The sequence below is a fragment of the Aspergillus wentii genome, assembly GCF_001890725.1.
Source record: "Aspergillus wentii DTO 134E9 unplaced genomic scaffold ASPWEscaffold_5, whole genome shotgun sequence".
Lineage (NCBI taxonomy): Eukaryota > Fungi > Ascomycota > Eurotiomycetes > Eurotiales > Aspergillaceae > Aspergillus > Aspergillus wentii.
This window is the reverse complement of record NW_024467836.1, coordinates 2,204,527-2,228,218: the sequence shown is the minus strand read 5'-3', so window position 1 is coordinate 2,228,218 and position 23,692 is coordinate 2,204,527. Positions and strand designations below refer to the sequence as shown.

Here is a 23,692-nt window from a genome sequence, read left to right as displayed (position 1 = left end):
CTTCTTTTCCTGGTTTTTTTTTTTTTTTTTTTTTGCCCCCTTTTTTATTAGAATTGGCTAAAAGCTTTTGAAAGATGCTTGATGAAAGCAAATGATCACCACAATTATCCGGCTGGTCCGTGCTTCCCATAGACGTGTCACCTGTCAAGCAAGACCCAAAGAGTAAGACCCAAAAGCTGGCCAACTACACCAAATGTGACAAAAGGTTTGTCCGAGTCAACATGGTTAGTTGGTATATAAGGCTGAAGGGTCAATGGCGTATGAGCAGGTTGCGAATGTCAGTTAAAGATAGCATCTTCATTGGGGATAGGTTAGTGATATACTAGCACGAGACCTCAAAAAGCCTGTCCGATAATAGCCTCCCATTCGTTGATACCAGACTCATTGTTGGTACTGCTTTCACCGACGGTCTCATATTCAGCTTCGTCTTTCTTGACGTTGTCCTTTTTGGAACTGGTTGTGTTGCCGGCCATCTTTCGAGGAGAGTCGCTGCCCGATTCGAACGAGAACCGCGCCATCCCAGCATGGATATCATCCCCCGAAACCGTATTCACAGACTGGTTCTCCTTGCCCTTGGGGACAATCTCCTGCTGAAGACTCTCCGGTCCACGGTACGGTATCTCGCCGACCTTCTTACCACCCTTCAACTCAACCACCTTGAGCTCCTTGAACAGATTGACACGGCGAACCGGCAAAGGCCGCTCGAGAACCTCACGCGGGTAAAGAATCGTAACCTTCTTCATGGGAAAGCAGAGGTAGAAGCCGGCATCGACGCAGTCGTTCTTGAAGTTGATACAGCGCATCCGCTTCGGGTCGAACCAGTGCAGGAAGGGGTCAGCGTCAACGACGAAGCCGGTGAGCGTGAGCTTCCTGATCGAGAAGCGATTGAGGGTGCGGCCCATGGCCATCGCGCGGATCTTGGCTTTCTCCATCGCGGTTTTGTCGAGGTATTCGCCGATGCCGATCTTGCGGTCGAGGTTTCCGTCGCCCATGTTGCCACTATCAGAGGTATATTAGCATTATAATCTTTATATGAGGGCCTTGGAGATAGGAAAGTACAAGTAAACCGGCTCCCCGTAGTGAATCTTGTTCAGCTTCCAACCACCCTTGATCAACGGCCAGTTCTCCGCATAGCCCTGACGAATGCGAGGCTCGAGAGCCATTCCAAGCTCGAGCTCCTCGAGGTTCGTATTAAGCCAGACAGCCTGCCAAATGTACTTTTGGTACGACTGCATCATACCCGTGATCTTGAGGACGCGCAGACGACGGAACTGACAAAGAGGCATCAGCTCCTCAATAGGAAGCACATCCTTCTCATCATCGTCATCCTGTTTATCCTTCTCCACAGGCCAAAACAAATCAAGACCCAAAGTCGTCATACTCTTATCAAGACAAGTCCACGACACCCCGCCACGGAAAAACATCAGCGGCTTAGACGGCGTCCCCAATTCATGCGGAACAGGCGTCGCCAAGATACACTCGATACTATCATTCTTCCTGCTACTAGCCATATTGAACGGCGTACGACAAACAGAGCTCGTGTGGCGCTCGGAGGCGACACTGGGCGAGCGCGAGCGCGAGCGAGACCTTCCACGCCCGATATCAAAGAAACGAGCTGGGGGGAGAGAGCTCGCTGGGTTGGTACTGTTGGTGCTCAAACCAAGGGCATCGCTCATGCTAAACCGACGACGACGCTTCTGGGGTATTTCCTCGGTTTTGGCTGCGCGAGGGCCCGCTTCTGGTCCCAGGTTGAAAGGGAAGCGCGTGTGAAGCGTCAAGCTGTGATCTGGGCCATGAGACGGTGAGCTTCACCAAATCAAGAGACGGTCCTCGAGAGACGAGGCCAGAAGGATAGAGAAAAGGAAAGACTCACCAGCCTCAATACTGTCGTTGACAGGTCTGTTGTACTGCTCTGCGTCTTTCCAGAAATCCTCACCCAGAAGCGTGGCTTTCCAGTGGGATGGAAAGTCGTCCATCTTGATTTTGTCCATTCTCTTCTCCATTCGTCACTGACTAGATGATGCGAGCCAGTCTCGGCGCTGTGAGTTAAAGAACTTGGGATCGATCGGGGGTATTGCTTGTTTAATTGGACTCACGGGGTTGAAAGGAAGCTTAAGGGAGGCTTAGGGTTGTGAGACCAGGAATAGTTTTAGAGATCTAGTAACTCTCAGTTATTATAGCAGAGCATCAAAGAACATAAGACAGTATTAGAAAGAGAGGGGTTTGTGACGCTCTCTTCTTCTGATATCAGGGTGGGAGAAGGAAGAGGAGAGGGAGAGAAGAGGTAAACAGAGCCCAGGCTGGGTGTCATTCACTGTCTGTCCAGATAAAAATATCTCCCCCCCAGTGAATTTCTCCAGACTGAAAACCAAGCGAAGCACTTCTGTTTTCTTCCTACAGCAAACACTTCTCACTTTGATCATATCAATTTTATTTCAAAGCAGACCAATGTACGATATCATATTACCTCTTACAAAACGACAATGGCACGTCCTCCCCCATCATCAACGTCAAAACAGTAGCACTCTCCTCCAGAACCCTCTTTGCATTTCTTCTCGTCTTCTTCTCATCATCCCCCGCCAGTCCAATCTTATATCCCATCACCAGCACCGCCAACGCAGCCACAAACTCAACCTGTGCAAACTTCTTCCCCACACAAGCCCGGAAACCATCGCTGAAGGGAATATACGCCCCTCGAACGGGTCTATGGATGGTGGGATACTCGAGACCTGGGCCTGAGAGGCCAGATAGAGAATCGTTCTGTGCGAGATAGCTGGCCTGGTTGGTCTTGTCCCATCGTTGAGGGTTGAAGAGGTGGGCGTCTGGGCCCCAGTATTCTTTGGAGTAGTGCAAGCCATTTGCGTTGAGGTTTATGTTGACCTTTGGGGGGAGGGTGTATTGCTGGTCGAGATAGGTGATGGTGCAGCTTGTGTTGGCTGTCCATTTGGGGGTTGTCACGACGGGGGGGTAGAGGCGCAATGTTTCGAGCTGGAAGGTCAGTCAGTTCTGCGAGAATGGTGGCTCAATCTGCATACCATGACACATAATGGAGCAATGAGCTTGGGATAGAGAGTCGCGTAATCCCACTCCGCTGGGGACTCTCCAACCACCTCTTTCACGGATCGGTAAACCCAATCCTGTACATCCTGATGAAGAGCCAAAAGGACTAACGCAAATCTCATAGTAGTAGCCGTCGTCTCATGTCCAGCCACCGTCAAGACATGCATATTTCCCAGGATCTCCAAATCAGAAAGACTTCCTCCTTTTGCACTAGAACTCGAACCCTCAGCCTTGGAAGACACCATCCCCTGAAGTAAATTCGCAACACCAGTATCCGGCTTCTGTTTCGCCGTCGTCATCAATCGCTGCAGATAAACACCCAAATCGCGATGCGCCGCAAAATCATTGTTGAAAAACGGCATCAAAAACCTGGGAATCCATTTCGGGGCCAACATATTCGCCCCAACAACCGAAAAAAGATTCTCACTCATATAGCCCATAACAGACCGAAACGTGTACTTAAATCCGCTCGGAGGCGTGCTGGAGTCCCTGAAAATACTTCTCTCTCCGTCGTCCACTGGGGTTTGGGAGACTGGCTTGAATGGCATTTGCACGCCGAAGCCTGCACCGCAGATGACGTTTAATGTCAGTTTGAGGATATCTATTTTGACATTCTCCACGGTGAACTGCTCCGCCGGGTTCGTTTCGACCCAGTACTCGATCATCTCGGTGGTTTGGCGAATTGTCTCTTGCCAGACGAGTGCGTTGTTCTTTTCATTGAAAGACGGTGCTGTATGGCGACGGTGATGAGACCATTTCGTATCCTCACACTGCATGACTTAGCCAGAGAATAAAAACCAGGCGGACTCAAACTTCTCACCGTAAGCACATTCGGACCATACAAATCCAACGATTCTTCACCATCCGTCAGCACCAGCTCCACCACTCTCAACCAAGCACGAAATACTCACCATACTGCCAAATCGGCTTCGGAAAGCTTCCCCTCATACCATAAACCTGCGACACAACCGACGCATCGGAAACATTACAGGAAATCGTCTCAGGCGAGGCAACCATATACACGCCGCCAAGTTTCTCAACCTGCCGGTCCTTGACTGTCCACCGGTAATTGATGTTGTTGTCGTTGATTCTATCAGCTAGTTGGGCGGGAAGATAGTTGTTGACGATATACGGGACCCATTTTGTAGCGAAGAGAGCGAGGAAGGGGAGATTGAATTCGGAGATGGGGAAGATTGTATAGGGTAGACCTGTTTGTCGGACGAGGCGGAGGTTTTTGAGGAAACTGATGACATAGTGGAGGGTGAGTAGACCCAGGAGAGATAGGGCGAATGTGAGCCAATTCATGGTTGTTCGTTTTGTCTAGAGAAATATTATTGAGGGTGCTCGGTTTATATCAGGGCTGCTTGGCGGATCCCGCGGACTCCGCCGCTGAGGCAGCCACGGTGCGAGGCTGATCTTCCTGTATGGCCCCAAGTCATATAAACCAATTATATTGAATGTATTGAGCAACAGTCTAGAATAATTCTGTTGGTTTCAGAATAGGTAGATCATCATCAATGCTGCTAGTAAATCAATTCCCTCAATATCTACAAATGCTATACGTAGTTATTATTTATACATGAGCCTTAGTGAAGAACCTCAAACTCCCATCGATAAAAATAGGATATATAATCCCAGATCATCCTAGTTATGGCCAGATGTCAGTTCAACTATTTTTGCAGCTGCCGAGTCGAAATCCGTCTCCGTGCACAGATCCAACCCCGAATCCTCGAGCTGTGAGATGGAGTTAGAACACTGTCTCAACGGGGCTGTACAGTGGCCTACTAGTTTCAGCGCTTCATCGCTGTTCGTTCCCTGCAACCGCACTACAACGGGAACTCGGAAGCCTCCTAGGATGGATGCTGCTTGAAGGATACATTGGGCGATCATATCACAGCGGACAATACCTAGCAATGCGTGAGGATAGTCGTTAGCCTGTCATGAGGTAGTAGTACATACCACCAAAAATATTAATCAGGATACCCTTGACGCGGGGATCCCGATTCAAAATCTCAAACGACTTGAGCAATGTCGCAGTGCTCGCTTTGCCCCCAATGTCAAGAAAGTTAGCACTTTTTCCTCCATGGATGGTGATCAAATCGTTCGTCGCCATCGCCAGGCCCGCGCCGTTGACGATATTCCCGATATTCCCATCTAGACGAACGTAGGAAAGACCAAGCTGAGCAGCTTCGTACTCGACCCGCGAGTCCGGCATGTGTTCGCGTTCTTCAAGGTTGAAAATATCTTCCTGGCGAAACGCAGCACAATTATCAAACTCAAACTTTGCATCAAGACAGATGAATTGTTCTTCCGTCGTCAGTGCGAGCGGGTTCAGCTCGAGGAGAATGGCGTCTCGTTCGCGAAACAGATCTGCCATCCGCCGGATGACATGCTCTATGACTCGCATTTCGGTGGTGGAAAAGAGCATCGCGCCATGAATTCGCGATATGATATCGGGCGTGATGCCTGTATCGAGGGAAAACGGGAATTTATGAAGGCTATCCGCGTTGGCTTCGATGTTGACGCCGCCTTCGTCGGATATAAGGATGACGGGACTGTATCGCTTGCGGTCGAAGGTGATGGAAAAGTAGTACTCGTGTGCGACGTTGACTGCTTTGTATATATAGAGGTTCTTCACAAGGAGCCCACTAGGTGGTGTTTGTGTTGTTTTTAGATAATGACCGAGCATATTGGCAGCGTTTTCGAGGGCTTCGTTTGGCCTGTGGACTCATTGTCAGATGTTACATGAACCAATGGTAGACTCACGTCGATACAAATCGCACACCACCCTTTCCATCCGTGTTGAACGTTCCTTTCCCCCGGCCTCCGGCGAGAATCTGGGCCTTCATCATGGATGGCGCGCCTGTAGCTTGACTCAGTTGATGTTTCTCGTCATGATTCCTGCTCTGGTAGCTGTCTCACCTATAGCTGATACCACAGCTTTGGCATCCAGCGGGCTGTCGATTACCCGTCCATCAGGTACTGGAATGCCATACTAAGAAGGTGAGTATTCAATGAGAAATTAGTATAAGAAAGCTTGCCTCACCTGATGGAGAATCTTGTGGGAATGGTGCTCGAGCAGGGTCAGATTTCGGACTTGTTGCTTCAGGGCCTTGCAGCTCTATGAATATCATAAGAATAGATATCAAGAACCCTGGAAAAGAATCTATACATCTCTAAAAGCGTGCGTTAAGCGGTAGCAGCGAAGCATCACGGTCGTTGTTTTCTTCTTTCCACGTCGATATGGAAGGTTGATTTGGAAAGGAGAGTAAAGCCATGTCCAGAAAGAAATTCCAAGTTACTGGGGAATGTGCAGGTCACGAGCTCCCACGCAAATACTTTAAAGTGCTGGTGAACCAATCCGTGTGGCGCATTGGAATCGATGACCACATTATTCGAGGCTAACCGCATCTGCAGCATCGCACTGAGCATATTAAGAATATTTATGATATCACTTGAACCAATTCTAATCATTACCAACAGACGACACATCCACCGTCGTGATAAAACTTGGATACTCCCGAACCACCGTTGTAGCGTGACACAACCCCACAAACGAAACCAGCCTCCCCAGAACCGCAAACTCCAACTTTAACTTAACACTATACACCAACGCCTTGAAAATCACCTGAAAATAATACAACCGCGAATACTGCAACGCGAGAAGCGCAATATCGAGCAAAATAGCTACGAGGTTGATAGCTAACAGCTCATACAGGATGATAGTTAGACGCCGGCCCCTGCCCGGGTGAGCGCGAATCAACTTGACGGTTTCTAGAATGTAGAAACTGGATATTAGGAATTCTTGCGCGGAGAACCAGGCTATTTGGATCTGTTCGTGGATGTGGAATGCCTGCGTCCAGTGTTTTGTGCTGATATACACCGAGCCCCAATACAGGACGATGGTGGGCGTGACGAGGATGACTGTATCGATGATGATGAGGTAGCGAAGAGCGCGGAGGATTGTGTAGTTATTCGAAACGAGATGTAGACGAGAGTACAAGACGACCGACTGGCCGGGGATCATGAAGGAAAAGCCAATCGATGAGAGGAGGAGAGTCAGCCATAAAGGAGGCACATTAAAGAAGTCAAATAGATTGCTGATGGTGAATGGGATGACACCAGCTGCAGTGGATAGTAGAAGGGACCAGAAATATACACCACGATGTTTGTTGAAGCTCAAGGAAATCATAATGAGCAGCTCGATTGAATTGTATAGAGCGATCGAGAGAAACACAGCCACGGTCACCACCACAGGCAGACTTCCACTGTTGCTCCCAGCAAGGAGAGCTGGAGGTTTGCTGGAGCGAGGGAGCATCTGGTCATTTGGATCGGAAGAACTCGAAAAACATGTGCAACATAGCGATACCCGAGATATCCTGTCGATAAAGTAGTAGCAGATAATTTATTTCCCGGTATCTTGGCAATTAGCATTTCAGAATGGGAGACAATATGTCCCTCACGTTCCATGGTTAAAGAGCCAATCTTGCTGCTGGTTCCGAGCCCAGCGCCATTGACATCGAAGACCACCGAGTGGAATAGAAGAGAGTGTGCCATTCCATGGAAGAGCCCTGTCTAGTGTCGTTACTGATTAGTGGCATTAAGCCAGTTACCCATGCGAATCTATTTATCAAGTATCATATAACTCCGTGTGAAGACGGGTAGATGGTCATTAATGTTGCCATCCCAAGTTCCAAAACCATATATACAAAATCAGTAAACCAATTCTCCATTCACCCTGTTCACGCCATGCATTCCATTCATTTCCTTGAAACCGTTAGTCTCCAACTGAGCCATCACATCGCCGATCACTGGCGCATTATCTTACATAGCAGCTGTTTTTTTCCGCAGGACCTTTCTCGAAAAGATCCGCGATGGCTTATCCGATTGATATTCAGGATGGTTTATTTGAGGCTGAGCAACATTCTGATCTGATCTAGGGCTCGAGAGTAACCGAATTAAACAACCAGTCTCTTTGGGTATTCCTTCCGATGCATCCATGATTTGACTAGAAACATCTTCTCGCTCGCCCTGCTTCGAGATTTATCTCTTGGATATAGAGGGTGGATCCTTACTCCTGTACTGCAAATGAAGACTGATCGAATTATATAGAGCATCTATCACCACCCAAAACTCTCCTCATGCCACCACACATACCGTCCCCTCTTCACCCACTTCCCTATATACCCTCTCACGTCCCTCCCCATATCCTTCGGCCCACAAAACACAACAGCAACAGACTCATCCCCATCACTAAACGTCTCCTCCACAATGGCCCTCAAATCTGGCCGTCCCTTCTTCGCGCCTATCAACTCCTCCCCACCATTAAACGGCTGTAATTCGTCCATCTCAAGCTCATCCCCCGCAAGCGTGGATAGGTCATCCGATGAACGATCCCGCGTAACGTGCACATTCGCATTCTGGTTCTGGATAAATGACTTCCCGTCTTCGGGGTCGATGGCCCAGCCTACCTCTGCGGGCGTGCGTATCGACCAGGTTAGATTGAGGCGATGGGGGCTTCTGCCTTCGGTTTCGAATTGGTCGCGTAGGGCGTGGTAGATGGGAAGAATGAATGTTCCGCCAACTCCGCCTGCTATTAGGAGGATGCGGTCGAATTGTGTTGCGAGGGTGGTGAAGCGAGATGAGCTCCCGTATGGACCTTCGATGGAAATGGGGGTGTTTGCTTTTAGGGAGTCGGATAGGGTGGATAGCGCTTTTGTTGTTGGGCCGTTTCTCGCCCGTAGAACAAGAGTAACTGCGTGTTCTTCCACATTGGCGACGGTGAACGGATTCGAGATTAGAGAGTTAATAAACGGAGCTGACGACTTGACGCCCCGCGGTAGAGAAAGATAAACATGCTGAGCGGGCAGTTTCTGGAACTGTGCTAGTTTCGACCCTGACACTGGGATGTGCAGTTTCACGAGGTCGGTATGTGGGATTTTCGATATCGTTGCGGATTTGACAGTAACAGTGTCGATTTTTCTGAGGACACGGTCGACGATGAATATAAGTATCGACTCGACGGCATAAACACGAAGGGCCTTGGCATGGAAGAATAGAATTGGGAACATAGACAGCCCAAGTATTAAGTGGATATTATAGAAAACGCGAAAACTCCAGTTTCGAACTCTTTCCAGACTTGCAGCCGTCAGGATAGTCATGAGCGTGAATGAAACAATCCCCGTCAGCGAATGTCGCGACGTAAGATGATCCAGACGATTAGATTGGTAGAAGTAGTTGATGTACCAGATTGCATGAGTGAGGAGCAGACAGTAAAGTATCCTTCCTGACATGCGATGAAAGGGGATGATCTGCTCATGGGAAGCGTTGAAGACGAATGCCAGAGGCGAGTAGCCTGATTTCATGCCTAGCATGAAGTGCAGGGGGAAGTTTGCTGCTGCGATGATGCCGAAGCGTTTTGCGACGTGGAGATAATCTACATATCATTAGTATAGCCAACATAAAAAGAAAAAAAAGGAAAGATGATATACCATCCCCAGTCTCCAAAAAACAAAGAACCACCATCCAACACATCCAAAAACACCCCAAAACCCATTGCTTTCTCAACCCCCACCCAGGGACGACTTCACCCTCCAACCACCAAACAAGGGCATTCCATCGAGTCACTCTCCTCAAAGCCCCCTTTTCAGACGGATTCGGGAGAGCAGAGTACGAGCTCGATCTTGTCTTGCGGTAAACCCATATCCCCAATCTATATAGCCGATAACAAAGGATCGGGATTAATACCGAGAATTGCGCGTAAATCCCGTATCGGTCAAGGAGGGTCCGACGGTGGTGGGATTGTTCCTCAGTGAGGGTGAGGATGTGGTATGGCCATGCCATTTTATTATTATTATTATATATGATATTGTTTAAGACATTAGAGATGGATGGAATCTGGGGATAAAAGGATAAATAAAAGTAACCGGGCGGGGAGTTGACGCAGATTCGGTCAGCAACCGATAAGCTGACATGGACACCTGATTCAGGCAGAAAGATCGTCATTCATGCAGTGATTGTGGGGAATTGCATGCTCCGATTTTAAGATTCGGTTTATTAAACATATCGATCAGAAAAATAAATACTTGCACGTGTTATACGTCTATTCTTGAATACACATCTACTCTGGCGACTATTTCGCAATCTCAACACCCCCAGTCTAGAGCAGTTAGCACTTGCCTTGAATCTACAGGGCACACAACTTACAGCTCCCATGGCCTTCTTCAGATCACCATAAATGGCAAATTGACCAGCCGTCAAAGCACCAACCATGAACAAACGAGCACCAATACCGCTATACGAGCCACGGAATCCAAGCTCTTTACCAATCTTGATCAGTCTGCTGGTCGTGCCTTCACCCGGAAGACCCTTGGACTTGTTGATCTTGGACAGCATGGTATCGGCTGGCTGGGAGACGAGCGCGGCGGCGAAACCGGCAATCAGACCAGAACCAAGGTTGATGGCGGTTTGCATGCCGTCGCTGGTCTTTTCCTTGTCGAAGAACTTGTCGTAGGCGAGCTCGGCGACCTTTTCATACACGACGAACTTGGAGATGGTGTATGGGACCCTGCATTGTAAGCATAGAAACTATTCTCGGGTGACTGTACATACTGCTTAAAAAGGATAGGACCAAACCCAGAGTAAAAAGCCCCAATACCCTCCTGGCGAGCAATCCTGCTAAATCCAGAAACAAGGCCACTGGCGAACCCAGGCTCCGACACCAATCGAATCCGAGTCGCCTCAAGCGGACACAGCGCAATATCCGCAAAGAACTCTGCAAAACCAGCCGAAACACTGTAGACTGCGATACGGTTGTTCCTGGCATTCTCGTACCCGATCGTGTTGATGGATTGCTGCTTGAAGAACTCGTATCCGCCAAACTTCAACGCGCCCTGCAGGAAGTATCCGGCAAATGTAGGACCGGCACCGGTTAGAAGGGCGCCGGCGCCTTCATTCTGGATGACCTGGCGGAAGCCACCGACCAGACCGCGGTTGTAGGTGACTGGGTCGAGTTGGATGCGGGTTTTGACGCTTTGACTAGTGTTAGTATTTCTTGCTTCGTCGAGCTGTATTCTAGCTCTTTCATGTCCACCTCGTTGCTTCACGCGACTTACACATCAACAGGAGTCAGACCTCCATGGGTAACGGAGCAACAAACAGCACCAGCAAAGGCGAATCGCGAGTAGAGGTTAAAGCCAGACAGTTTCTTCTGCTCGGCCTGCGGTGCACTCATCTTGGATAACGGTCGGATAGAGATGTTTGAGTGAGAAAAGATTTCAGCATCGAAGCCCTGCTTTTTTGGACTTGTGAGTCAGCTGCGATGACGCCAACTGCGTTCTATTTAGAGTGCTCAACGGTCATTCGCGGCGCTGTTTGGGGGCTGTTTATGTTCGGAGTTAAGGTAGGCTTATCTCCAGCCTACTCTACATCATTTGATTCTACTTTACCAGTTGCTGTCTATGCTGCTATTGTCTTATATTACACAGACTAGTTGTACAAAAATATCAACTGCATAGAGTCTGTGACTGTAGATAACTGCTGTTGTCGGTATCCCGTGCCACAAGGTATGGGATCTGTGGATATCCGGAGTCGCCGAAGGTCACAGGGTGTTCCCCTCACTGAGACACTAGCAGTGATATAATGTCTCATCTATCTATAATCCAGTCTATCTAAGTATCATGCATTTTATCATGTGCCTTTATCCACTGTTGATCTATGCATTATTAACCGGCAGACATTGGCTAAAATTCTCGGTATAGTGACTGTATACCCCCAGTTTTATACTATAATTCATATATATTATAATACTGTCCACTTGAATCGAATTCTATAAAACAAATACTATTAAACTAGAAATGCATAATCCAGGTAGATAAAATCAGTCTCAGTTTGGTCCAAGGTACCCCGGATATACCCCCAAGTATTTCCGGAGTCGATCAACCATGCCCCGACTGTTGGATTTTATGCTTAAATTTCTTATGCTTTTGGTTCAACCAATAACTTGTCTGTCACAGTATTCTAGTGAATTTTGAAGTCTATTCTCTCTTATTCTCTCTTATTCTATTCGAGATAACTTCGAAAACTCATGGGCATAAAGTGGCATGATCTCTAGATCTCTATCGCGAATACTCTGAAAAAGCAGATAAAAAAGCTACCACCAAGATACTATGTTTGTAGTAGAATTGATCAAGTCAAACAGTAGCTAGAGAGAGTATATTTGAGCGATATTGATTAGAAGATAAACAATGTCATATACCTGATGTCATATCTGACCATCTTATCATCCTCATTTTCAGAACATCACTCAGAAATCGGGGGGCCAACACATGTCACACTCATGTCACAGCTCCTGAATGACCCAAATATTGCATTCTTTACCTTTCCTCTCTTCACTTGACATCGTCCATACATATGCCATAAACCCAAAGAAAGAGGGGTCGGAAGCAATTCAGCTCTCAGCTCCGATTTTGTTTTTCCGACTTTGGTTTGTCCGAAAGAGGAAACAGAATGACAATCGGACGGCGGGGTCGGTTTGAGCTGAAAGCTGAAGAGATTTATTTTGTGTTTTTGAATCTATCTATTTTCTATCATCTAGAATCCATTGTCGTGTGGTATTATGGCGCATTTGTACAGACCGGTTCGTTCGCATCGTGATGATGAAGTGCTCCAGGAGGAACTGGGGAGGTGGAAGTTGTTCTGTTTGACTGTCAGCATGGGAGGGTAAGTATTATCACTGGATGTTAACATCAAATACTGAATATGTGGACCTTAGACTGCAAATAACCTGGGTGACAGTCATGGCAGGCGGATCCGTAAGTCACCACTTCATCTTATCTATCTCACTCTAACAAAACAGCCCTTTCTCCTCTCCCTCGGCCTGCCACCATCACTCGTATCCCTCGTCTGGCTAGCCGGTCCAATCTGCGGCGCCTTTCTGCAGCCGTTCATCGGGTATAAAAGCGACGCATGCACGCACAGATGGGGCCGACGCAAACCATTCATTATCTACGGTGCTGTCGCAGCGATTGCGGGGATGAATCTGCTCGCGTGGACGAGCGAGTGTACCAGAGCTGTGTACTACATCTTGGGCGTTGACTCAGAGGGCACCATTCCTAAAATCCTGACGAAGATTGCTGCGATTATATGGGTGTGGACGATTAATGCCTCGCTTCAGCCTGTCCAGTGCGGGCTGCGCTCGCTGGCTGTAGACTCGTGTCCTGCGTCGCAGCAGGTGAAAACGAGTCGGATGGCGAGCTGTATGACGCTGATAGGTGGCGTGGCAGGATACGCGTGTGGATTTCTGAAAATGCCCGTTCCCGAGAGCGCTGGGTGGATTCATAACGCCCATTTCAAGGGTCTTTGCGTGATTGCTTCGACGGTGTTGGGGGTGACGGTGGCTGCTACGTGTGCTGTTATGGGTGATCGCCCTCCGATGGAGGATATGCAGCGGAGGAGGGGAGTAAAGGCTGTTTATGGCGAGATATACAAGACGGCGAGGATCTTGCCGAGACGAATCAAGATGGTTTGTCTGGTGCAGGGCTTTGCGTGGTTGGCTTGGTTTGCGTTTCTTTATTATGCTGCTACGTATGTCCCTTTTCCCTTTTTGAAATGAAGTTATACTAACGATGCAGATATCTGAGCAAACTCTGTACGTCCCATCCTGACATTCTAGGTACACCCACTAATAAGACAGACGAATCCACCGTCCTCTACACCAAAATGGGCCCCCCATCAACCCGCTTCTACAACGCCCTCCACGAAGAATCCCTCCGCCACGGAACCCTCGGCGTGATGCCTTTCTCCTCCGTCGCGCTGATCACCAACATCAGCCTGCCCTATCTCATCCAGAAGGCTAGGTTTCTAAGTCTATCGCGGGTGTGGATGGGATCGCACATCCTGACATCCATATGCATGTTTGCACTAACCACGGTGAATAACTTCATCATAGCATCTGTCTGTGTCGCCCTCGTCGGTGTATCCTGGGGCCTGACGCAGTGGGCTCCGTTTGCGATTATCGGGTCCGAAATTGCTGCTAGTATGGATGATGCGCCCCCTTCTCCTTCATCCTCTAGAGCAGACTCGCCTCTCACGCAATCCCGAGATTTAGACGTGGATATGGAAAAACACACCCCAAACCAAAGCCACATCCAAGCCATGACGGCCACGACTATGGGCGTTCATAACATTGCCGTCTCCATGCCGCAGATGATCGCAGCCGTGTTGAGTAGTTGTATTTTTGCTGTCTCTGGTGTACTGCATATTGGAGAAACAGACGCGATGGCATGGGTGTTGCGACTGAGTGTTGTTGCTGCTGGTTGTGCGGGGTGGTTTACTAGATATGTCGATTAACTGTATATAACATCATTCATACTCATAAATACCACTATATAAGGGAATCAATCCTTGAGACCAGTGATCTACGGGAACGAGTCCGATCAAGTGAAATACGCGCGGGGTAACTGCAAGATATCCCTAAGAGACGTCGGGTGAATATGTCGGTTTTGGTATCCGGTTGGCATTAGGGTCGGATGCACTCCCGTTGCCTCGTATATAACACATTCACTTCTCACGTCTGGGGTGTTTTCAAAGTCACTGTCGGTCAGCTTGACTACTTTTGATAGGTTAGACCACAGATGTTCCGTTGTTTGCTATCAAAATGCTTATGCTAGCACAGAAAATGCGTATCACCTCAATCACAGCCTTCAGCTACAAAGCCAAATACAACCATGGCGTCTACACCATGTCCGGCGGTCGCACCAGCGACGGTCAGCCATCTCTCGTTATCCAAATCCGCACAGACAGCGGCATCTCAGGCTGGGCCGAGAATGCCCCGCTGGGCAGCGATTACCTGCCCAGCTCGTATACCGGCGAAATCGCAGCGCTGAAGGAACTCGGCCCGAAGATCATCGGGCTCGATCCTCGGGCGCCAGCAGCGATTGGGGCCGTGATGGACCGGGCGATGATGTCGGGGATGGCGGCCAAGTCGGTCATCGATCTGGCTTGCTGGGATATCTTGGGGAAATCTGTAGGCTTGCCGACGCATGTTCTACTTGGTGGCTGTCTCAGTCAGGAACTACCTGCGTTTGCAGTCGTTGGGTTTGCAGAGATCCCCACCGCTATCCAGAAGACAAAGGATGAACTGGACAAGGGCGTGACTGCTCTGCAACTCAAAGTCGGCGATGATCCTCTTGTCGATGCGAGCAGGGTTCGAGCCATCCGCGAGGTTCTCCCGGAAAGCGTCGAAGTATGGGCCGATGCCAACGGCAGCTGGAACCTCGAGCAGGCGCTTATCTTCGCCCGCGCTTTAGGACAGGACATCACCATCGCATTAGAACAGCCCTGCCGGTCTCTTTCCGACTGCGCAGAAGTAGGCCGTCGCACCGGCCTACCCATCATCCTGGACGAATGCGTCTTCACAATGGCGGATATCACAACCGCTCACGCAGCAGGAATCACAGGGGTGAATATCAAGCTTTCCCGCGTGGGAGGTCTCACCAAGGCGCGCATTCTGCGTGACGCTGCTGTCGGTCTGGAAATGATGGTTACTGTCGATGATACCTGGGGTTGTGCGCTGACGACCGCGCAGAATCTGCAGTTGGCTGCTTCGACAAGGCCGGACAGACTGCGTGCTGTTGACTGCTTCGCGGAGTGGACGAACCCGCTTATCGCGGAGATTCCTCGTATGCGGGCAAATGGTCGTATTGTCCCTACCTCGCTGCCTGGGAATGGATTCGGGGCTGTCAATGTTGAGGTTCTAGAGCCATTGTTTCATATCCATCCAGAATAGACATGGGTGGTGAGCTTAAGTTGTTGGATATAATTCCTTATGATCAGAGTGTGATGTGTACATAAACAGACCAGTCCATCCAAGTAAACATCATTACCCCCCATCCTCATAAATATGCTCTATCAACAATCCGGAAACGAAATCTCCGCTCTTGTAACCACCCTCTCCATCGCCACCGTCGTATTTATCAACGTATCCGTACAATGCTCCGTATGATGGAACCCACTCAGTCCACTCTCCAGCATCCCACCCCTCTCAAGCATCTTATGCATAAGCCTCCACCCAAACGCACAATGGTAGATGTGATATTTGCGCGTGGTCCAGCTGACCTCTCCGACGGGTCTTTCGGAGAGAGCGTCATAGTTGGGTATGAGTTGTGTTGCGTCGGAGTCGTAGTAGAATGGTTCCGAGGCGACTTCGAGGAATTCCTGTGACAGGGTGGCGTCGATGCAAGACGGGGGAAGCCAGGCGAGGGTGAGGAGGTCGAAGGTGCAGCCTGCGGCGCGGGCTGAGGCGGCGTCGGTGCCGCAGGGTTGGAGGTGTGTTGTGTTGGAGGGGTTGATGCGGTTCATGCCGAGGGGGATGGTGGGCGATGGTATGGGTATGGTTGATTGGGAGTGAGGGAGGAAGAGGAGGAGGAAGATTGTGGTGAGAGAGGCGAGGAGGGTTGTTGTTTGGAGGATGAGGGGGGTGGATCGAGAACGAGATGGAGGAGGGAGAGTGTCCTCGGAGGAGTTGAGATGGGCGTATTTGGAGTCCATTCTTCAGTTACTTGATTGAATAGAATGGAAGGACTGTACTTGATATAATATATAATCTTAGATTGATACCTCCGAATCTACCTCCGATTCTTATACGATCAAGTCAAAGTCACACACTGCACAAACAACAAATGCACCCTCGTATTCACCTCTTCATAATCCACCAACTCCGGATTCCCAATCAACATCGCACAATGATCCGTATGTCCCAACTCAATCCCCTCATTCGAAACCGGCCCCTCCTTCATCGCCGCCAGATGGATCATTTTCAACACATACAGACAATGCTGAACATGGTAGCCCTGCGTCGTCCAGACAACAGGCGTATACGGTAGCTCCTCTTGAGTAAGAGGTATAAGATCTTCTTCTGACGTAGTATTATCCGGCCGTTCGGTATACCACTTCCACGGCCCGTATTTCTCAGCCCATTTCGCCGACTCGGCCTGATCGAGACACGAAGGGTGCATCCAGCCGAAACTCATAATGTCCCAGAAACAGCCGCGTTCTTGGGCTTCCTCCGGTGTTGTCCCGCAGTGTGCTGTTACGACTGATCCGCCTTGCACTTGTGGTTGGGGGGCGTCGGGGACAGAGCCGGATTTGCTGTCGTTGATGAGGATGGAGAAGGCGATCATGCCGAGGAAGAGGGCGACTGCTATTCCGGCTATGGGGATGATGTGTCTATACCATGGTTTCTGCTTAGGGTGGAAGACTTCATCGTCGGATTCAGAACTGGTGGGTGTGATAAAGGGCTTTTCGGCTTCTTCGTCGGGGAGTTCGTCGAGACGAGGCATTTCGCGGTTGAACCCTGTTCATTAGTATACACTTTAGATATTTGAAGAATACATACAGCTGTGAATTCTCTTATTCTGTGCCATTGCCATTTTGTTTGTTGATTGATTGAATCCAGTCTGCTCATACAACTTATACCCCAATCAACCGAACAAAGAACTCCGATTCTGACCCCGCCGATAAGTATCGGCCTTCCCTCTCAACACCATCGATTCTCGATTCACCCTTCCAACACTCCCATCTGCCTACTAGGTAATCTTGAAAATGAAATTCACAATCAAACCCTGTCACCCAACCGACGCCCCCGGCCTAGCAGCCACCATGATGGGCGCCCGTCTGACAGACCCCCACTGGGCTTTTCTCTGGGAGGATCCAGATCCAACCACTCTCATAACCAGAGCTACTGAGCGCGTTCCCTGGAACTTAATCACAGACAGACAGAGTAGACGGCACGAAAAGGTCGTCTGTGTTGAGACGGGCGAGGTGGTTGGGTATGCACGGTGGACGTTGCCTGCTTTTCTAGCTGAGTGTGAGAAGACAGTATGGGTTGAAGCGCAGATTGGCGAGCCTAGCCTTGAAGAAAAGTCTATGTATAAAGAGAAATTCAACTCGACGACGGAAAACGGCCGCTGGATTGGGATGAAAGACTCGGCTATGATGGACTATCGCAGTGCGCCGCTAGAAGAAGCCGATGCGAGGATCACGCAAGATGGGCCGTTTCTAAGTACCCTGCCCCCTCTTATCCTTTATAAACAACTATCTAATAAACAGCCATCGACTACCTAACAACATCGCCCAGTTTCTGGCGACGCGGAATCGGGAGTATGCTCGTGCAAAGCGGACTGAAGATCGCCGATGCATACAACCTGAAAACATATGTCATGTCGGAGCCAGCTGGGCTGAAGGTGTATCTGAATCACGGATTTGAGGTTGTGGATACGGTGAAAACGGATTATTCGGAGTTTGGGGGGGAGGAGGCTATGGTGCATTATTTTTTGGTGAGGGAGAGCAGAGCTTAGATAGAGTGTGTGTATTACGGTTGATACTTGCATTTTACTTGGATATCAGAGCAATACTTGGTAACAAAACCGGTCGTTTATTCTTCTATTCTCGGATTCATTCGGAAATGTTCATTCTTATGCTAATCAGTATTAGTGCTGAATTAAAGAAAACTACTGAATAGATGATATCACTTCTGGTTGTAGCACGTTTTCTACTTCTGTACAGATGAAATATACTCTCCAAACCACATTCAATTCTCATAAATCTCCATCCTAGCTAATACTGCAACGCAACTAAAACTGCCATCCGACAAGATAGATTGTCTTCCTAAACGGTACACGAAATACCAGGAGCTTCAGATATTCGACATCTAGTCAACCTTTTCCTTGGTAGTCTCTCTCTTGTCGACCTTTTCTTTCGTGGTATCTCTCTTATCCACCTTTTCCTTGGTGGTATCACGCTTGTCGACTTTCTCTTTGGTCGTGTCGCGCTTGTCTACCTTTTCCTTCGTGGTGTCTCTTTTATCAACTTTCTCCTTAGTCGTATCTCTCTTGTCGACCTTTTCTTTCGTGGTATCTCTCTTATCCACCTTTTCCTTGGTTGTGTCCCTCTTATCGACTTTCTCTTTGGTCGTGTCACGCTTGTCCACCTTTTCCTTGGTAGTATCTCTCTTCTCAACCTTCTCCTTGCTGGTATCCCTCTTATCCACCTTTTCCTTCGTAGTGTCACGCTTATCAACCTTCTCCTTAGTCGTATCTCTAGCATCAAGACCAACAAGCGGCGTATACGCCATCGCCTCCCTGCGGTCTCTCTCCGCAAGAGCAGTCTCGTCTACCCACATCAGCTTGGATACATTAGCTAGCGATATAGTTATTAGCTTACCCGGAACTGCAATCGGAATAGCAGCCACCATGGCCACCATGGCCACGAATGTGGTGAGGGAGATGAGCTTCATCTTGCTGTTGTTGGAGGATTGGTTGTAAGTTTGATTGCAGATGATAGACGGACTGTGATGTGATGGTGACAGTGGATATGGTGGTATATGAGCAATATATAGATGATAATACTCCCGATTATTGTAGAATCGGAGCTGTGGATTTGTGATGGTGATGAGGGATGGTGTTCATTGCCGAAAGTGAGCATCTCCGAGAGTTATTTTCGGTCTGATACTATACATTTTCGGTATCTGGTACAGTATGAATGACTTCCAGCAGTATGATATTCACTTTCGGTGGGTTTGGATTTCATCCTCAACCTCCGTAGATCGATCGCTATATCAAAAGTCCCCTAGCCATCTCTACTCAGAATTCCCCATCACCAAATCCAACTCCAGTCAAGGCCTGACTGACACCATCAAACGCCATCTTCCTTTCCCTTGTAGCCATCATAATCACCTTCTCACCCATCTAAATCCTATCACCACCATCCTCACACATATCAGGCCCCCCGCCCATCTCATCCATTACATCCGGCCATATACGCCGCATCACACATAGAAATGATCGACAACCTCGGCACCGATGCCAGCGCAAATCCTTCAACATGGGATAGGAATCCTGTCCAATCACCCCGCGCGGGGTTCAGATGCCGTGGCGATATGCAGCTGATAACACCACGGCCATAAGCACTTAGGTACTTGCAATATACCTCGCATTTGTGGCGGATTGTATCGTTGATGATAGGTGGTGGTTTGAAAAAGCGGTGATGAGTGACTACCTACTTGGGTAAAAGCTGAAGTTGATGAGATACTAATGCAGCGTGAATCCTTCATGAAGAAGAGGATTGGGTATTGTGAGGCTTATCTTTGGCCCCCAATATGGGGAGACTCCGATTGGGAGGGATTTACTTGTCTGTTTTAGTTGGACTCATTTATTAGAGCTTGATTGAGGGTGAGATGGCGGGGTAAATGTCTATCTCTATCTACTATCTATCTTTATCGTCTATCTATAATACTATTGTATACAGTATAGTAAGCAATCCTCCTGCACTGTAACCTCACTAGCTCATCCCATTACGGTACATGCAGAGTAGATGAGGGGTAACATCATCATCATCATCTATAATCCTAGACAATATATAAGCATATTGTACTTGTATGTACTTGTACATCCATAGTAAATACTATACAATGACCGAATTCGAAACCAACGCCTGCGACCAATGCCACCGCACAAAGCAAAGCTGCACAAAGCATCTCCCTCAGTGCCAGCGGTGTGTGAAATCGTCGACGCCGTGTACGTACAGTTTTGGGAAATTTATGGGGAGGCCGAAGAAGAGGTTGAGGAGGAAGCAGAGTCAGAGTCAGAGTCAGACTGAGGAGAGGAGAGTAGAGAATCAGAATCAGAATGAGAATGAAGGACGTGAGTTATATTCATCTGGTTCATGGACAGTGTTGATGAGACAGAAATCGACACTAGCAATGTCCTCCCATCGCCTGCTCTCTCCTGTCGGACAAAACGTGGATTGGCAGTTTCTGCATGCGATCAATGTTATCGGTTCAAAGTGAAATGCGTCCGCGATGGAGATCGATGCCAGCGATGTCTGGGCAATAACAATGTCTGTACGTTCAGTCTGTCGTTTCAGGATACTCCTCGTAAACGAAGACTTTCGAATGTTTCTCCAGGTGAGTTATCCATCCATATACCATGATATAGAGCTGATTCAATAGATGATTCGCCTGTTCGACGGAATACCGTCTCTTCAATCGATACTGTACCAGAAGAAACATCGCTCTCGATTGATGACTTTCTCTCGCAGGATATCCTCGATACAGACATTTCGTGGTCTCCAATTCCTGATTCACAGAGTGGATTTGTGTATGAAACAACATCGCAGAATCAGAATCAGAATCAATCATGCCCCTGCCTCAACACCGCTCTATCAACTCTATCCCAATTGGAAAACTTACAAACACACTTCGACTTCGATCTACTCCTTTCCAGCACACACAGCAGTCTGGCATTCTGCGAAACAGCCACGAAATGCCCTTCGTGCTCAAGCTCAGTCCTGTCAATGCTCTGCGTCACCATTCTACAGCGCATACTTGCATGCTACGAGAGTATATCAAAAATAACCGATACAAATATATCCTCCTCAGTGAGTATCAGAATCGGAAGTCTCGAATTCCACGAAGAATCATGCGGACCGGGCATTCTCCAAGCTGTTCTCGATTGCGAGACGAAGCGAGCACAGCGCGTATGCGAGTCTCTGATAAATACACCTGAAAATGGCGGATTAAAAGCATTGATAAATCACATCAAAACCCAATTCACTAGATAACATCATATCATCACATCATAAATGAATAGCAAAAGTCGAATTACAAAACTCCATCGCACACTGATATAGACTCGTCGATACCGAAACGAGTAATTCCCGCTGACACTTGACCCCCTCCTCATCAGATGAAAACATCCTCGACAATTGCAACGCACAACTCGCCGCGCTCATCATCTCCGTCGTGACGATCGCTTTCCCAATCGCTGACGATAACCCCGTTTTCACATGGAATGACCCAATCCCGACTTCCACCTCGACTTCAACGTCTCCATCTCCCCCTTTCGAGAGTAACCGTCTACTCACGCCTGTGTAATGCGCATCCAGTTGTTGGAAAATAGCAATAAACAGCATCCCGTTTCGACGGTGACATATAGAAGAGGCACAGCCGGCGAAGTGGCCGCATGATTGGACTGCTTCTCTCGCGATGCCAAGCGCGGTATCGCCGGTTTTCGTGGTATGATCTTTTTCGTAGTGATCTAGCTGTTCGATGATCTGGATGGCGAGGGGGAAGCATTTGCAGGGCTTAGATGGAGTTGTCAGGTCGGTTTCAATGGGTATGTCTTTGAGTAGTTGATCCCATCCGAGGTCATTGGGGAAGAGAGACGAAGGCCAGCCTTCGATGTCGAGGGTGTTTAATGTATCGATATTTGCCATTTTGATTCATATCCAAGATGAGAGCCACTACTTAGGTACCTAGTATCTATATATGACAGCTTCCAGGTTAGATGTGATGTATCTGTTATCTCGTGTCAGATTCTCGTATTCATGCAGTCTTATCTGCATGTTTTGCCACGCTCCAATAATATTGACTGCTGTATAGTACAGAATGTAAGGTAGTATTTGCCTTTTGTTGGAATGCTTAACTGGTAGATCATATCCACTAAATATGCTTAACAGTGATCTAATCTGTCAGCACAATGACTCTGCCTGGTTTATGTGTAGAAATAAAACACAACAGTTATATTCAACACCTAAACTTGTTCTGCCTTTGGTTTCGAGGACTTCCATATCAATATTTAAGATACTGCCTAATTAGAATACTAGTCTACCTCGTAGAACAGGACCAAGTACGAAGAACTGCTCTAGTATATTCAACAGTTCTCTCAATGCACCGCTATGCACAACTCCAGTACATAAAATGCCTCATCTGCTGCCTAGAATACTTCATATTAAACCTGCAGTCTATAGCCATATAACCATTCTAGCGCATCGGCTATAAATCCAAGTGGTCAGGCCATATTCTGCACTCCCCCACGTGTCGGAATTCGATCAGATAATGAGATTAAAATATCATAAATGCTGCAGATCTACGTGTACAGCGGATTAATCTCGGCAAAACTCGACTCTCTGGAATCTTGAATCCATCGAGGCAAGAAGAGACGGGGTGGAGGTTGAATTTTGATGCTTTTCTTGTTGCTCGGGGTTAAGGTTAAGTGGGTCAAGCTCGGTGTCAGTCTTCACCTTGATATACAGTATGTAGTATAGTAGTATATACTGATTATATGCATGTAGATGGGATAGAAGCAAGAGAATTAAGATAGATATACAATACAGATAGAATAGCCAATCCATATCATATAATATTATCATCATACCCATTGAGAAGAAAAAGTAGAGTGAGGACTGAGGAGTCGGGATAAGTCTTATCCACCACGGCCTTACACTGTCGATCATTGCTTGTAACTTCATCTTCGTCCGAATATCAAACCAGGGGTTGCCAGTAAGGTTTTCCACACTTGAACCGTTGATTGAAGCTATCGAATAATATGGATAATATAGATGTTCTATTCTGCATTCAGGGGTATGCAGATGCAGGTACTGTCAAGTACAGTATACGTTCATATTCATACGTCTTGTCTGAGTATAGTCTAGAGATTATACTGAGTGTCGTATAGATTCTAGTCAATAAATGATAATGAGAACAGTCATTTCAGATAAGTTAATCATTTGATCAAGTAACCATACGTAACGATCGTCCTGTTTCCTTCGATTGCGTTTCGGATGACGCGACTAT

General features: G+C 48.0%; 14 protein-coding genes across 14 annotated transcripts; 4 read left to right on the top strand and 10 right to left on the bottom strand.

Moving 5' to 3' along the window:
• Positions 1 to 20: 20 nt before the first annotated feature.
• ASPWEDRAFT_158321 (uncharacterized protein) lies at positions 21 to 1,976 on the bottom strand (the record flags this gene model as incomplete). The annotated part of the gene is made up of 3 exons (XM_040829746.1): positions 21 to 999; positions 1,060 to 1,786; positions 1,874 to 1,976. 3 exons carry the CDS (start codon positions 1,974 to 1,976, stop codon positions 336 to 338), a joined length of 1,494 nt encoding a protein of 497 aa, XP_040688154.1. The 3' UTR covers positions 21 to 335.
• Positions 1,977 to 2,251: 275 nt separating this feature from the next.
• On the bottom strand, positions 2,252 to 4,427 carry ASPWEDRAFT_60847 (cytochrome P450). Its single transcript, XM_040838537.1, has 4 exons — positions 3,972 to 4,427; positions 3,881 to 3,915; positions 3,036 to 3,830; positions 2,252 to 2,988 (listed from the first exon to the last, which is right to left on the bottom strand). Exons 1-4 carry the CDS (start codon positions 4,363 to 4,365, stop codon positions 2,464 to 2,466), a joined length of 1,749 nt encoding a protein of 582 aa, XP_040688153.1. The 5' UTR covers positions 4,366 to 4,427; the 3' UTR covers positions 2,252 to 2,463.
• A 277-nt stretch (positions 4,428 to 4,704) lies between these two features.
• ASPWEDRAFT_743039 (succinate--CoA ligase subunit beta) lies at positions 4,705 to 6,460 on the bottom strand (the record flags this gene model as incomplete). The annotated part of the gene is made up of 7 exons (XM_040839453.1): positions 6,233 to 6,460; positions 6,107 to 6,172; positions 5,983 to 6,055; positions 5,827 to 5,929; positions 5,020 to 5,780; positions 4,846 to 4,967; positions 4,705 to 4,794 (listed from the first exon to the last, which is right to left on the bottom strand). The coding sequence occupies exons 1-7, from the start codon at positions 6,269 to 6,271 to the stop codon at positions 4,705 to 4,707; spliced, it is 1,254 nt and encodes a 417-aa protein (XP_040688152.1). The 5' UTR covers positions 6,272 to 6,460.
• A 66-nt stretch (positions 6,461 to 6,526) lies between these two features.
• ASPWEDRAFT_114109 (uncharacterized protein) lies at positions 6,527 to 7,378 on the bottom strand (the record flags this gene model as incomplete). Its single annotated transcript, XM_040828465.1, has 1 exon — positions 6,527 to 7,378. The coding sequence occupies one exon, from the start codon at positions 7,376 to 7,378 to the stop codon at positions 6,527 to 6,529; it is 852 nt and encodes a 283-aa protein (XP_040688151.1).
• Positions 7,379 to 7,711: 333 nt separating this feature from the next.
• ASPWEDRAFT_42477 (ferric reductase family protein) lies at positions 7,712 to 9,946 on the bottom strand. The gene is made up of 2 exons (XM_040835787.1): positions 9,552 to 9,946; positions 7,712 to 9,496 (listed from the first exon to the last, which is right to left on the bottom strand). The coding sequence occupies exons 1-2, from the start codon at positions 9,901 to 9,903 to the stop codon at positions 8,181 to 8,183; spliced, it is 1,668 nt and encodes a 555-aa protein (XP_040688150.1). The 5' UTR covers positions 9,904 to 9,946; the 3' UTR covers positions 7,712 to 8,180.
• An 11-nt stretch (positions 9,947 to 9,957) lies between these two features.
• ASPWEDRAFT_42476 (uncharacterized protein) lies at positions 9,958 to 11,584 on the bottom strand. The gene is made up of 3 exons (XM_040835786.1): positions 11,175 to 11,584; positions 10,672 to 11,091; positions 9,958 to 10,627 (listed from the first exon to the last, which is right to left on the bottom strand). The coding sequence occupies exons 1-3, from the start codon at positions 11,291 to 11,293 to the stop codon at positions 10,117 to 10,119; spliced, it is 1,050 nt and encodes a 349-aa protein (XP_040688149.1). The 5' UTR covers positions 11,294 to 11,584; the 3' UTR covers positions 9,958 to 10,116.
• Positions 11,585 to 12,676: 1,092 nt separating this feature from the next.
• On the top strand, positions 12,677 to 14,409 carry ASPWEDRAFT_29614 (uncharacterized protein; the record flags this gene model as incomplete). The annotated part of the gene is made up of 4 exons (XM_040833307.1): positions 12,677 to 12,780; positions 12,833 to 12,872; positions 12,917 to 13,644; positions 13,692 to 14,409. The coding sequence occupies 4 exons, from the start codon at positions 12,677 to 12,679 to the stop codon at positions 14,407 to 14,409; spliced, it is 1,590 nt and encodes a 529-aa protein (XP_040688148.1).
• A 41-nt stretch (positions 14,410 to 14,450) lies between these two features.
• On the top strand, positions 14,451 to 15,949 carry ASPWEDRAFT_583705 (mandelate racemase/muconate lactonizing enzyme family protein). The gene is made up of 2 exons (XM_040838380.1): positions 14,451 to 14,681; positions 14,735 to 15,949. The coding sequence occupies exon 2, from the start codon at positions 14,738 to 14,740 to the stop codon at positions 15,845 to 15,847; it is 1,110 nt and encodes a 369-aa protein (XP_040688147.1). The 5' UTR covers positions 14,451 to 14,681; positions 14,735 to 14,737; the 3' UTR covers positions 15,848 to 15,949.
• Positions 15,909 to 16,849, bottom strand: ASPWEDRAFT_584250 (uncharacterized protein). The gene has a single exon (XM_040838384.1). The coding sequence runs from the start codon at positions 16,606 to 16,608 to the stop codon at positions 15,970 to 15,972; it is 639 nt and encodes a 212-aa protein (XP_040688146.1). The 5' UTR covers positions 16,609 to 16,849; the 3' UTR covers positions 15,909 to 15,969.
• On the bottom strand, positions 16,620 to 17,834 carry ASPWEDRAFT_583733 (uncharacterized protein). Its single transcript, XM_040838381.1, has 2 exons — positions 17,456 to 17,834; positions 16,620 to 17,413 (listed from the first exon to the last, which is right to left on the bottom strand). The coding sequence occupies exons 1-2, from the start codon at positions 17,487 to 17,489 to the stop codon at positions 16,707 to 16,709; spliced, it is 741 nt and encodes a 246-aa protein (XP_040688145.1). The 5' UTR covers positions 17,490 to 17,834; the 3' UTR covers positions 16,620 to 16,706.
• Positions 17,561 to 18,572, top strand: ASPWEDRAFT_42472 (uncharacterized protein). Its single transcript, XM_040835785.1, has 2 exons — positions 17,561 to 18,121; positions 18,169 to 18,572. The coding sequence occupies exons 1-2, from the start codon at positions 17,662 to 17,664 to the stop codon at positions 18,414 to 18,416; spliced, it is 708 nt and encodes a 235-aa protein (XP_040688144.1). The 5' UTR covers positions 17,561 to 17,661; the 3' UTR covers positions 18,417 to 18,572.
• A 37-nt stretch (positions 18,573 to 18,609) lies between these two features.
• ASPWEDRAFT_584056 (uncharacterized protein) lies at positions 18,610 to 19,474 on the bottom strand. The gene is made up of 4 exons (XM_040838383.1): positions 19,282 to 19,474; positions 19,079 to 19,230; positions 18,869 to 18,958; positions 18,610 to 18,838 (listed from the first exon to the last, which is right to left on the bottom strand). Exons 1-4 carry the CDS (start codon positions 19,352 to 19,354, stop codon positions 18,770 to 18,772), a joined length of 384 nt encoding a protein of 127 aa, XP_040688143.1. The 5' UTR covers positions 19,355 to 19,474; the 3' UTR covers positions 18,610 to 18,769.
• A 754-nt stretch (positions 19,475 to 20,228) lies between these two features.
• Positions 20,229 to 21,994, top strand: ASPWEDRAFT_584265 (uncharacterized protein). The gene is made up of 3 exons (XM_040838385.1): positions 20,229 to 20,759; positions 20,804 to 21,022; positions 21,068 to 21,994. The coding sequence occupies exons 1-3, from the start codon at positions 20,495 to 20,497 to the stop codon at positions 21,676 to 21,678; spliced, it is 1,095 nt and encodes a 364-aa protein (XP_040688142.1). The 5' UTR covers positions 20,229 to 20,494; the 3' UTR covers positions 21,679 to 21,994.
• On the bottom strand, positions 21,254 to 22,338 carry ASPWEDRAFT_42470 (uncharacterized protein). The gene has a single exon (XM_040835784.1). It carries the CDS (start codon positions 22,330 to 22,332, stop codon positions 21,694 to 21,696), a length of 639 nt encoding a protein of 212 aa, XP_040688141.1. The 5' UTR covers positions 22,333 to 22,338; the 3' UTR covers positions 21,254 to 21,693.
• Positions 22,339 to 23,692: the final 1,354 nt, after the last annotated feature.

Coding starts and splice junctions, on each gene's coding strand:
- ASPWEDRAFT_42477 (XM_040835787.1), bottom strand. CDS start 9,903: ATGGCATGGCCATACCACATCCTCACCCTCACTGAGGAACAATCCCAC. Junction 9,497..9,551: donor TTTTTTGGAGACTGGGGATG/GTATATCATCTT, acceptor AATGATATGTAG/ATTATCTCCACGTCGCAAAA.
- ASPWEDRAFT_60847 (XM_040838537.1), bottom strand. CDS start 4,365: ATGAATTGGCTCACATTCGCCCTATCTCTCCTGGGTCTACTCACCCTC. Junction 3,831..3,880: donor ATGGTCCGAATGTGCTTACG/GTGAGAAGTTTG, acceptor TAAGTCATGCAG/TGTGAGGATACGAAATGGTC. Junction 2,989..3,035: donor TTGCTCCATTATGTGTCATG/GTATGCAGATTG, acceptor CTGACCTTCCAG/CTCGAAACATTGCGCCTCTA.
- ASPWEDRAFT_584265 (XM_040838385.1), top strand. CDS start 20,495: ATGTACTTGTACATCCATAGTAAATACTATACAATGACCGAATTCGAA. Junction 20,760..20,803: donor TCAGAATGAGAATGAAGGAC/GTGAGTTATATT, acceptor TTGATGAGACAG/AAATCGACACTAGCAATGTC. Junction 21,023..21,067: donor ACTTTCGAATGTTTCTCCAG/GTGAGTTATCCA, acceptor CTGATTCAATAG/ATGATTCGCCTGTTCGACGG.
- ASPWEDRAFT_42476 (XM_040835786.1), bottom strand. CDS start 11,293: ATGAGTGCACCGCAGGCCGAGCAGAAGAAACTGTCTGGCTTTAACCTC. Junction 11,092..11,174: donor GGTCTGACTCCTGTTGATGT/GTAAGTCGCGTG, acceptor CACTAGTCAAAG/CGTCAAAACCCGCATCCAAC. Junction 10,628..10,671: donor GGTCCTATCCTTTTTAAGCA/GTATGTACAGTC, acceptor CTTACAATGCAG/GGTCCCATACACCATCTCCA.
- ASPWEDRAFT_583733 (XM_040838381.1), bottom strand. CDS start 17,489: ATGGCAATGGCACAGAATAAGAGAATTCACAGCT. Junction 17,414..17,455: donor GAATAAGAGAATTCACAGCT/GTATGTATTCTT, acceptor ACTAATGAACAG/GGTTCAACCGCGAAATGCCT.
- ASPWEDRAFT_583705 (XM_040838380.1), top strand. CDS start 14,738: ATGCGTATCACCTCAATCACAGCCTTCAGCTACAAAGCCAAATACAAC.
- ASPWEDRAFT_42472 (XM_040835785.1), top strand. CDS start 17,662: ATGAAATTCACAATCAAACCCTGTCACCCAACCGACGCCCCCGGCCTA. Junction 18,122..18,168: donor GCAAGATGGGCCGTTTCTAA/GTACCCTGCCCC, acceptor TCTAATAAACAG/CCATCGACTACCTAACAACA.
- ASPWEDRAFT_584056 (XM_040838383.1), bottom strand. CDS start 19,354: ATGAAGCTCATCTCCCTCACCACATTCGTGGCCATGGTGGCCATGGTG. Junction 18,959..19,078: donor GGGATACCAGCAAGGAGAAG/GTTGAGAAGAGA, acceptor ACGAAAGAAAAG/GTCGACAAGAGAGATACGAC. Junction 18,839..18,868: donor GCGACACGACCAAAGAGAAA/GTCGACAAGCGT, acceptor ACCAAGGAAAAG/GTGGATAAGAGAGATACCAC.
- ASPWEDRAFT_584250 (XM_040838384.1), bottom strand. CDS start 16,608: ATGGACTCCAAATACGCCCATCTCAACTCCTCCGAGGACACTCTCCCT.
- ASPWEDRAFT_42470 (XM_040835784.1), bottom strand. CDS start 22,332: ATGGCAAATATCGATACATTAAACACCCTCGACATCGAAGGCTGGCCT.